Genomic DNA, 12,812 nt, shown 5'->3' on the forward strand with positions numbered 1-12,812 from the left:
GCATTTACTGTGTTAAAGAAAACTAGTGACAACACATATGTATTGATATGTATTTGAACGCTTATTTCTATAATAAAATACAATCTATATTATACACGAATATTTTTGTCCTTTTTTTTTAATACAATGACAGGTGGGGTCTGCAAGAATGAGGGCGGGCTTTTTGGGGGGTGGTCATTGCAGGCAATGACAGGTGTGGAGTGCGAGAATGAGGACTGGCTTTTTGGGTGGTCATTGCTGAAATTGACAGGTGTGGAGTGTCAACATGTTTTTTTTTTTTTTTTGGGTGGGCTTTAAATAAAACATATTCCCCATGCAGTTCTTTACACAAGCAGTCTACTACACAGTCAGCAAAGCCAGCGATCATCACTCAAGGATGGTAAGTTTTTATTTTTTTATTTTTATTTTTTATTAGTGGTTGCAACTCACACGTTATCCTTTATTATTATATACGTTTAAGGCCTAATGTTAAATAATGTGTAATTATTTTCTAAATTTCTATGACATGTACTGTTAAATAATAATTTTGTTCTATCACCGTATTTTATTTTTTAAATGTAAAATTATAATATAAAAATTGTAGATGTGTTTAAAAAAAAAAAAATAGACTTAGAATATATTTATTTTACCGGTCACATTCTATGGTATCATGGCCTTAAAAATCTCTGTTTTAAACACTTATTTAGATTCATTCATAAATGCTTAAAATTATACATTTTGCACGTTTCAACAATACACTTTTTTTCTTTTCTATTTTTACGCCCCCATGTCGTCATTTCCTTTAAAATAGTAACCTTAAATAGCCTGTATGTTTGAATTATAGGAACATTCTGAAGAAATCCCCTTTGATGAATGTGCTCTGGACAAGTGGTCTTTAGAAACACAAGGTATTTATTTTTACACTGTCAAATGTTGTTTAATAATTTTTAAATTGTATCATACGTGTATGTGTGTATATACATATATACTGTATATATATTTATTTATTTTTTTAAAAAACAAATGTAATATATTTCAGATATCTCTTATTGTACAACTGCCATGTTGTAAATAGAAATATTATTTATTTATTTGTACTTGTTTAATTGTATATAGATATATAAACCATGGACTTTAGACTGTTAAATATATTTCATATTTTCTTTTTTATTTTATTTTTCTATACACAGTTTCAGAATACTATATCGATAATTTCAATATAGAACTACTAGATAATGATGCGCATCAAGTCGTAAATCAAGATGTGGACGGTAAGATTACAATCTGGGTATATGGCATGCAATACTAATTTCTGTACTATGAACAAGTCTGAACATGTCTGAGGCTTAACATATATAGTTTTTTCCCAAATATATTAATATTGTTTGTTTATTTTCCCAGAAATATCCACATTAACAAAAGAAAATAGCATTGTACCACTCGAGAGCCATACGGCGACAATTGTACCAGCCCTTGCGCTTGAAAACAACGTTCAAGAAGAACAACAAAAGGATTTATATGTGAAAAAAGGTATATATTTATTACATTTATTTATTCCAAAACTACTAATTCATCTTTACACGGAAATGGCATTTAATTAATTAGAACTTTATTTTAAACCAATGTATAATAGAACAAACTGTTTATTCTGCAGCTAATGGTTTTATTTTTATTTTTTTATTTTTTCAGTTTCAAAGTTATCAAGAAAATACTGGCGCAACAAACGTTACATAGAAGATAGTGAGACTGCTTCGACATCCACAGCGCATGTGACGCATGAACCAACAAAGCGTTTAAAGAGTGTAAAAAGCGGGTTTTTAGGATGCTTTAAGGATACACAAAAAAGTGTTAACACAACTAATCCAATTAATACTGGTAAGTCAACATATGTAAAACCACAACAATTGTCAACCCAGACACAAGAATTTTCTGAAAATAAGAACTGTTTTTCTACCAAGAAAAAGTGTGACATTGATACTTCTAGCGGCCAATCTTTGTTTAAAAAACCTAGGACGGCTTTAGAGGACATTACGATTACTATTAACAAGAGAAACCCCACATTACCTATCTCACAGACTGTAACCGTTGTAGAAAATTCACAATGTGCAAATGACACACAAATTGCTACTGATAATTTAGGTGATTGGGCTATTTCGGCCTATAGATTATTATTAAAATCAACGTTAGCCATTAAAGGTATAATATCTGAATTGGACTTAGACTGTTTGAATGTTACAGATAACCCAATTTATAAAGAAACCGACATAAAAAATAGACTTGAACACGCAATTTCCTTTTTTTCAAAATTTCTTGACATAAATTCTGTTAACAACACACGGTCTACAACTAAAATTTGTAGTCCATCCCCACAGACACTGACAGAATCTGACACATCGGACTGCTCAGAAATAACACTTACACAAGATATTGACGCTGAAGCCTTTGTTGACTGGTTCAGTCATATATTAGGGACTTGTATTTCAATAAGGGACGCCCTTAAAGACCTGTTTAATTTGTTTAAAGGGCTTGTGAGTGTAACTGATGACTGCGGCCTGCAGAGGGGTGGTGCAATAAGATTAACATTTGACAATTCAAAACACACACTTTACACGGGTTTAAAATTGCTTAAAAAAAATAAGATTCGACATGGGTAAACGTAAAAATCAGATATGTTACAAAAAAAGTGAAAAACCTGGTAAAAGAACTCGTCATACACCAATCACAGGGGTGAATCATACACCAGATACAGAGTCACAGAATTACATTCCCGAAAATGAGAATCATGCACCGCCTGAATTGTACAATGCTAATGACTGTATAGAACAACCCATAGACGCATCAAATGCTCAAATTGTTGACCAAAATATAGATCAATACCCGGTTGCTGAAAATGCAGAAAATAGCATGCAAAATAATGAATTTGATGAAATTGAAAGACAAAATATAGAACAACCAATAGATATACCAAATGCTCAGATTTTGGCACAAAATAATATGGAAAATGCAGATATTGTACCGCATCAACATGTTTTTTTGGAACGTGTAGCACATTACCAAAGACAGCGTGATAATTTTAACGCTGTTGAGTATTATGACCATTTCCGCTTTGTTAATCTTGAACAAATACAGTCTTTTGATTCTGCAATGCAGGCGGTGCATAATTCTATACAACGCATGCTGGATGACTTAATGCACAATGTAGGGCCGGGGGATATGGTACAACTAAGATTAGAGGGTGGTGGAATGAATAACCCTTTATACTCCATTCGCTATTTTAGGGATAACTTAAATGCTGAGAGTTTTTTGAACGATATAGCTAATCTTTTACAGAGTAATGCTGAGTTTTTGGGGGATGGTAGTTTAAGACTTGTTGTCTTAATTGTTAGCAATAGAGCTGGTGGTGTGGTAAACCGTAGACGCCTGAGATCTACACCGTACAGTTGTGTTATTGGTACTAAAAGACGGCATTTGTTTGATTTTAATAATTATAATAATAATTTGTGTCTGGCGGCTAGTGTTTGTGCTATTTTGGAAAAGGTAGATGTTGCAGACTCTGTGCTAATTGAAAGGGCTAGAGCTATTCACAAAGTTTTAGGTATTGCAGATGACCGCTTAGTTAGCTTTAATGATATAACAGCTTTTGAAAATCATTTAAATATAACTATAAAGGTGTTATACCACAACCGCGGGTCATGGCAATATTATGAGACTGATGAATTGTGCAAAGACACCGTTGTATATGTTTTTCATCATGAAAATCATTACTACGGTGTCAAAGATATAAAAGCATTCCTAGGTGAATCATATTTTTGTGAATACTGCCACACACCTTTCTATCATAAAGGTAACCACTCGTGCATGTATTTTTGCAGGGCTTGTCACAGAAAGAATTGTGTAGAAATTGCTTCTGAGCTGGTTAGATGTCCTAAATGCCGGACGTTTTGTCGGTCAAAGGATTGCTTACTAACGCATATGAAACTGGCGCGGTCTAAAAAAATAGATTGTCTAAGTAAAATATATTGTGACAAGTGTGGTTGTTATGTTGGTGAATCTCATGATTTTGCTGAGTGTAGAGGCTTTCAGTGCAGAGGTTGTTATGAATATATTACAACATTTGAAGGGCATTTGTGTTACTTGCGACCACTTAAATGTCCTGATGAGTCAGATGACTACATTTTTTATGATTTTGAGTGCATGCAGGAGACAGGCATACACATCCCTAATTACGCATACGCCATATCTTTAGGGAGTGATAAAAAATGTTGGGAATTCAGTGGTCTAACATGCCTTGCGGATTTTGTGATAAAATTCATAGACAAGCGATTTTCTGGTTTTACCTTTATTGCACATAATGCCGGCCGTTATGACTCCTATTTTGTGGTACAACAACTGCTTAAGGAAAAGATAAAGATAGATTTACTCGCTCAGGGTGGTAAACTATTGTGTGTAACGGTGAAAGATTTAGGTATACGGTTTATTGACTCACTGAACTTCCTCCCCATGAAACTCAGCAAGTTACCAAAAGCTCTAGGTTTTGAGGAGTGTAAAGGGCATTTTCCACACTTTTTTAACACCGTGCAGAATCAAAATTATATAGGCCCAATGCCTCCTGTAGAAGATTATGGTTATGAACACATGATGCCTGATGAAAAATCAGAGTTCATGAATTGGTATCAGGACAACAAAGACAGGGAATTTAATTTTCAGGATGAGTTAAAAAAATATTGCATACAAGATGTCAAAATTTTAAAAGAGGCGTGCAAGTGTTTTAGAAAGAGCGTAATGGCCATGACTAAGAAAAAGGTGCTTAAACATAAAAAAAATGAACCCCCTGTAGAAGTTACCTATGATGTTGATCCCTTCCAACTCACAACATTAGCATCTGTATGCATGGCCATGTATAAATTTAAATTTTTGCCCGAAAACACAATAGCTGTAGTACCGCCTGATAATTACCACACACAGCAAAAACGTTTTTCTACACCCGCTATACAGTGGTTAATGTATGTTGCTCACAAAGAGGGTATCACCATACAACATGCTTTAAGAGGTGGTGGGAAGAGGGTGGATAATTACTTTTTAGATGGTTATGCCTTTATAGCTGATGTACACACTGCTTTTGAATTTCACGGCTGTTTTTACCATGGTTGCCCTTTGTGTTACAATGCACAAGATTCAAATACTGTCACAGGTTCTACCTATGGTCAGTTGTATCATAAAACGATACTTAAAACACATTGCCTTAAAAAACGTGGTTACAACGTCCGCGAAATGTGGGAGCATGAGTGGAATGCTATGCTAGAATCAGACGAAGATGTAAAGGGCTTTATTCTTGAAAGTAATTTTCCACAACCCCTGAATCCAAGAGATGCTCTGTATGGTGGTAGAACAAATGCTATTAAATTGTACCATAAAACAACTCCTGAAGAACGCATACATTATTATGATTTCACCAGCCTATACCCGTTCATTAACAAAACAAAAACATACCCAATTGGTCACCCTGTCATTATTTATGATGATTTTAAACCTTTTGACAATTATTTTGGTGTTGCTAAAGTAAAAGTCTATCCCCCAAGAACTTTGTTCTTTCCTGTACTCCCTGTAAAAATGAATGGCAAACTGATGTTCCCGTTATGCCGCGCATGTGCCAGCACCAACCAACTGACACCTTGCGAGCATACTGAGGAAGAGCGGGCCTTGACAGGAACATGGTGTACGGTTGAAATAGCAAAGGCTTTGGAGAAAGGGTACAAGTTGTGTAAAATATTTGAAGTCTGGCATTTTGAACAGCGCACAGGCGCATTATTCACAGAATACATCAAGGTACATCTCAGGGACAAACAGGAGGCATCAGGTTACCCTGATTGGTGTACAGACGAGGGTAAAAAACAAAAATATATATCTGACTACTTTGACAAAGAGGGTGTCACACTGAGACCGCATGAAATAAAGGTCAATCCGGCAAAGAGACAAATTTCCAAACTTTTTCTAAATTCTTTATGGGGTAAATTTGGGCAAAAAAGCAATTTGCAGAATACAAGTATTGTAACTGACCCTGACGAGCTTTTTCGTTATGTGTTTCTACCAAAGTATGCAGTGTCATCTTTAAATTTCTTAGACGATGACACCGCTATGGTCAGTTGGAAATACATTAAGGATTCTCACACATTAGCACGTAACACAAACATTTTCATAGCGTGTTTCACCACCGCCTATGCACGACTGGAACTGTACAACCTTTTAGACAGACTGCAAGAACGTTGTCTCTACCACGACACTGACTCTGTCATTTTTGTCAGCAGCCCCGGTGACTGGACGCCTCCTTTGGGTGACTATTTAGGGGAACTGACTAGTGAATTACCCTCTGAAACACACATCACAGAATTTGTTTCGGCTGGCCCAAAAACTTATGGCTATAGACTGACAACGGGTAAAACATGTATAAAAGTTAAAGGCATCACACTAAATGCTGCTAATGTACAATTAGTAAACTTTGACAGTTTAAAAGATTTAGTATTGGACTATCCCTTGCACCCTGACGAACAGAAAAAAATTATAGTTCGACACAACGGTATTGTGAGAATTAAAAGGTACTGGCAAATAGAGACAAGACAATTACAGAAAACTCAAAAGTGTGTATATACTAAGAGACAACTGACAGAGGCCTTCACAACTCTACCATTTGGTTATTAAGCTATGGACGTCAGACTACAACATCCATTTTCATGCATTTTGGCCGGGTCTTCTAATTCAGGAAAAAGTTTTTTTGTCAAAAAATTACTACAAAATGCTGGTACACTTTTATCACATCGGGTTGACAATATTGTGTGGTTTTATGCATGCTGGCAAAAAATGTATGACGAACTATTACTCACAGTGCCTCATATAAGATTTATAGAAGGTTTGCCAGACACTTTTAATGATGATACACTTTTCCCCATTGGAAAAATTAATCTGGCTGTTGTTGATGATTTGATGGATGCTGCGAGTGATAGTTCTGAAATTGAAAAGGCATTCACCAAGTATGTACATCACAGAAATCTAAGTATAATGTACCTTGTACAGAACATATTTTGTCAGGGTAAAAAAAGCAGAACAATTAATTTAAATACTAAATATATGGTCCTTTTTAAAAATCCTAGGGATAAGTTACAAATTACAACATTAGCCCGCCAAATGTATCCTGGTAAATCACAATTTTTTTTAGAGTCTTTTGAAGATGCCACAAATAAACCTTACGGTTATTTATTAGTTGATTTAAGATCTACTACACCTGATGAATACCGTTTAAGAACCGGTATCTTTCCCCCTGAATTACCAGCTGTGTATATCTTTAAAAAAAACACTAAAAAGAGATAGAATTGACGCCTTTAGTCATTTATTGTAGTAACTGACGAGGTGTAAACATGTCTAAAAGACTCCATCGCAATTGGCCCGCTTTAAAAGCTTTATTGAGTGCATCAGCAGCTAAAAGAAAAAAGATTTTGGGGTCAGCATCTAATGATCTAGTCACTACGATATGTGAGATTGCGCTCAATACTCTAAAAGGTAAAATACCCTTATCGACTAGACAAATAGGAGCACTTAAAAAGTGGCGCAAAATTATAAAAACTTTGAGCAACAAAAAAATATCTATTGTTAAAAAGAAACGATTAGTGAAACAGTCTGGAGGATTTATTGGGTCGCTGCTTGGTTTTGCTATACCATTGCTAACTGGTCTTTTGACTAACCGCTAATGGATTATAGTGAGAAAATGTATCTTGTTCCTAAAAAAGATATGGACCGTTTACAAAATATAACAAATTCTGTAGCAAATTCTCGGGAGTCAGTGGTGCAAAACTTGGATGCAGAAATGACTTCTATTTTGCAGAGTGGTTTATCTGATGGGGAAAAAAATAAAGAGGTATACAACTGTGTTGCAAAAATACTTGGTGAGTGCTAAACAAAATGAGGGGGAAAAAATGAGTTTAAAGCTGTTAATGCCGCCTGTTAATCCACCACCAGAAGAAAAGACTTTACATACTACAGATACAGAAACTAATACTATAATTCGTGAAGTGGTTAGTAGTGTAAATGCCCGGTTTAAAAAGAATGCTGAGCTTCTACTCAGTAAAATGGTTCAGGCTAAACACGTTGCTGGGTGGAATGACAAAGGAGAATTTGTATACAAAGAGCGTGTTGTGCCTGGGTCAAATATACTGGATCTGGTGCGTGGTGTTACACAAAATAATAATGTTACAATTAGGAAGACACCCCAAGGTTGGAATACATTTCTGAGTGCAATGGCTGAACTGAACATCCCATCAAGTGTTGTTGGTAATACAACAATCAGGGAAAACCTTGATGGTTTAAAGATGTTAAATGAGAATTCAGCAACTAATGTTCAAAACCCTTCACAAGAAAGAGATGAGGGAGCCTTCTTTTTAAGGTCCAGCTCACTAAGCCCCCCTGGTCTAACAAGTCCTCATGGTTATTTACTACCTAAAAAAAGAACTGGTAGACTTATACAGCCGACTACTTGGTTAAACATGTAAATAAATGCTTGAGTTTTAAATGTTTTTTTTATTATTATTTTGTATTATCTTTGTAAGCTTGTTATTGTTTAAATGTTTTTTTCTCCATAATAAAACTATTGAAATTTGTATTTGTGTCTGTGTTAAATTATTCTATTATTTAAACTATTAATCTGTAGTAGTAGCTTACACAATTGTACTCTCTTAAATACAGGCGCCTAAAAAAGCATGCGCACAAAATTACTTACAAAGCGGTAATAAACATGTTCGGACTTGCCCGCAAAACAGAATTCCTTTACTAGCGACAAGACAGAACATGACTCTACTGGTTCGACATGTTCTGACTTGCCCCTAGTAAAGGAATTCTGTACTGCGGGCAAGTCCGAACATGTTTATTACCTCTTTGTCATGCCCATAGCCTTAAACGTAAATAAAACGTATTAAAAATATTGACTACAAAACCTATTGGCTATTACATATACCCCTGCAAAGTAAAAACATTACGCTCAGTCATAAAACAATTATTCAATAAAAATACATTTTATTTATTACGCAACTATATAATTACTGTATAAAAAGCATTGCTATCAATAAAAATACATTTTATTTATTACGCAACTATATCATTACCATATCAAAATCATTATCAATATTAAAAAGGGGCGGATTTTAGGGGTGGGACATGGGCGGAGACTTAGGTGTGAAAGGGGCGGGGATTTACATAAAAAGGGGCGTGACACCTGTCAAATTAAGTTTGACGACATGTGTAGCTTCTTACTACTTATATAATAAGAGTTAATACCTGCAAGGCCACAGTCTTGAGAACATGTGGACCAAGGTGACCAATCAGAAAGCTGACAATTCACAGGACATTCCACCATGCAAGAGATGTTCATCTGCCATGTTTTCTCCAATCCAAGCTATATTAAAAGAGAAATGTTAGTTTAAGATTAATACTTATTTTTTTTTTAATTTCTTGTTAAAACCAAAAGGAACAACATCTCAGTTTTATTTCACCCACTTATAACATCACTGACCCTCTCTCCAGACTTAAATTCGCAACTAGCAGACGAGTGTGTTGTGAAATGTTGTCACTTGTGCAGCTCAAGCTGCAGGAAAAACCTAGCAGGTAACGCATTTTTATTCAAGATGAGGTGACTATGAAGATCATCAGATATTCAAAAGCCATCAGTGCGCTAAGACAGGATTTGTGATCACTAGATCACTAACAACTGTCAACATAACATTAGCAAAAGGTGAAACCCAATTTTTTTTGTCATTAAAAAGAACATACAATTTTAGAACATTTCCAATTTACATTTATTGTTAGAAATACTTCAGCCTCTTGGTATTCATTGTTGAAGAGAATATCTAGGTAGGTAGTGTGCATTTGTCTGTAGAACTATATGTCAGCAGTTTTGCAAGAATGCTATTGAGCACTAGATGCTAACAGGGTTTTCACAATATATAACATTGTTAAAACCTGCTGCTATATAGTGTTCCAGACATGTACAGGTTCCTGAGCCTACCTACCTGCTTGCCAACCCAGGATGCAAAGAGAAAAAGTAATAACAGAAGTAAATTGGAAAGTTTTATAAAAAATTGTAAATGCCATCTAAATCATAAAAGAAAAAATATGTGTTTCAATTCCCTTTTTAATAATTTAAAGGGGTTTTTATTATTATTATTATTCTTACATAGATTTCTGGAATAGTTTAATTACATGAACCATTGTGATCTACGTTATAAGTATGACGTGTTTTTTAAAAAAAAACAAAAAAAACAAATATGCAAATATTTACATTTTTAAAGATGTCAAATGATATTCTAAGAACTCTTGCTTTCTAAAATACTATTTTGGATGCAAGCATTTCTTGATGTAGCCTTATCTAATAGGGATGGCTTCCTTGTTTTATATTTCTATTGTGTTTTTTGTGCTTTGAGAAGATCCCATAACATTTTTCAACATGATAGTGCAGCAATTTGTTACAGAACAGTATATATCATTGTGAGCAAGAGGGGGAAAAACTGTACTAAAACTTTTTAGATATATCATAAATTAGTGAAAATAAAGCTTAAAATGCTTAGAATGCACCAAACGCTAGTAACATTTTAATGTGAATGTTAATATGCTGTAAATTTGATTCCTTAAATGTACAAAAAACAAACAAAATGTATCTTTAGATAGAACATTCGGTTTTAAACAACTTTTCCATTGGCTTCATTCTTTTATTACCCTTTTTTGAAGGAGCAGCAATGAACTACTGGAAACTTGCTGAACACATAGGGTCCAAATTATCAAGTTCTAAATGGAGCTTGATGCCCCTGTTTCAGTGCAAGCCTTCAGGTTCGCTGGAATCAGCAGTTATGAAGCAGCGGTCTAAAGACCATTGCTCTATAACTGGTCTGCTGCCTCTGAGGCTACGGTCTGCAATCAGCCCGATCCTACACGATTAGGCTGATTGACACCCCCTGCTAGTGGCTGATTGGCCGCGAATCTGCAGGGGACGGCATTGCACAATCAGTTCACCAGAACTACTTATGCAATGATAAATGCCGACAGCGTATGCTGTTGGCATTCAGCGATGTCTTTAAGACATGATACGCTACAGCATATCATGTCAGACAGACATTGATAAATTGGCCCCTTTGGGTCAGTCAACAGGCAAACAAGCAGCAAACAAGAGGCAAACAAGCAAAGCCACCAATCAGCAGCAAGCTCCCAGTACTGCATAACTGCTCTCGAGCCTACCTAGGTATTCTTTTCAACAAAGGATATCAAAAGAACAAATCAAATTTTATAATAGAAGTAAATTGAAATGTTGTTTAAAAATTCATGGGATTTTATATAACTTTAATGAAATGTTTACCTTTAAGAAACAAGAATACTATTTACTCCTGTCATACTCACTTCTTCACAGTAATTTAGATCCACGGATTTACCATCACTTCGAACACAATCAAGCATTCGTGTTTTGATTCCATTTCCACACACAGCTTTCTCACTTAGCTGACAAGTGCTCCAGTCTAGACAAATGACATCAAAGTTATGAAACATTACTACGTTTTCCTAAAGTTTCTGAAAGGAAATGAGCTATTATATTTCTACCTCTGCATTTTAGTACTCATTGTTTTCAAATCATATTCGTGTGCATGGTAGGTTACATTTGTTCATAACAAATACATTATTATTTTTATGGAAATAATTTAAACACATCAAGAACAAGTACTTTGTTTCAACTATTAATTTTACAAGTGCTTATTTAAAAAATATAACATTGTAGTGCAAAAATGATATTTTTCAATTTGTAAGAGCGTGTGATCTTTGTACAACAGGCTGCGGAACTCTAAAGGCTAGATTATGAGTGGAGCGCAATTTATCGCTCCTTCTAGTACGTTAACTGTGCTAGAAGTAAGCTTTTTGCATGACTATTACAAGTTGAAAGTAAAAAGTTTTCACATGAGGACTAATCCAACGTGTACAAAAAAACAAAGTTAGAATACTGCGACCGCGTTAACGTATTTTACATTAGAAGTCAAAGGATCAAGAAAATTCGGGAGAAACACCCTACTCGCACGCAAACCTGATTGGGTTTAACCAAGTGCGCTAACCTGACATGAAAATATGAATTTTTCACATTGCAATATTCTTCACATAGCAGAATTGGAATGTGAAGTATTTACAGTAAATACATAAACACCATTGAAAATGAATATTGCATAAATAGGATTTTACATGTTTTCATCTACTTGACTGCAAAGGGCTCCATTGCACACACACACACACACACACATATATATATATATATATATATATATATATATATATGTGTTTATATGTGTATATATGTATATAAATACTTAAGTACTCACACACACACACACATATATATATATAATGTCATGCAGCGGGGAGCCAGCACCCACTTTAACAACCAACATCCGCGGTGCTCTTCAAGGCAGCATAGATAATATACAGACAATGGGAAGGCACTCACCATTTCAAAATGATAATTCTTTATTTTACAGTTACAGAACAAACAAAACACTCACCTATTTAAGAAGAACCCATCACCGTGTGATCCCAAACAGCTGTGCCCCTGCACGCCTGCCAAGCGCTACTGCGCAAGTGCCGGAATGCTATGGAGCACATCAGAGAACAGAAACAAACTAGACCAAAGCAATCACCATAAGATTTCACCTCGTAATCGTGCTCAGTCCAAAAATTGCAAACAGCAAACAGTCAATAACACATATGTAAATACAAGACCAGGCAGTGATAGTAAACATGAAATATAATGGAAATTCATTACCAAC

At 35.1% G+C, this 12,812-nt stretch overlaps 1 protein-coding gene across 1 annotated transcript in view; it reads right to left on the reverse strand.

The window, feature by feature from the left end:
* THSD7A (thrombospondin type 1 domain containing 7A) overlaps positions 1-12,812 on the reverse strand; it is a 596,458-nt gene that overhangs the window by 67,552 nt on the left and 516,094 nt on the right. The window contains exons 19-20 of the mRNA XM_053714101.1: positions 11,407-11,522; positions 9,298-9,415 (exon numbers count right to left, since the gene is read on the reverse strand). Of these exons, the coding sequence (XP_053570076.1) occupies positions 9,298-9,415; positions 11,407-11,522 (234 nt within the window). The remainder of the gene's footprint in view (positions 1-9,297; positions 9,416-11,406; positions 11,523-12,812) is intronic.

This window comes from Bombina bombina, chromosome 5, assembly GCF_027579735.1.
Source record: "Bombina bombina isolate aBomBom1 chromosome 5, aBomBom1.pri, whole genome shotgun sequence".
Classification (NCBI taxonomy): domain Eukaryota; kingdom Metazoa; phylum Chordata; class Amphibia; order Anura; family Bombinatoridae; genus Bombina; species Bombina bombina.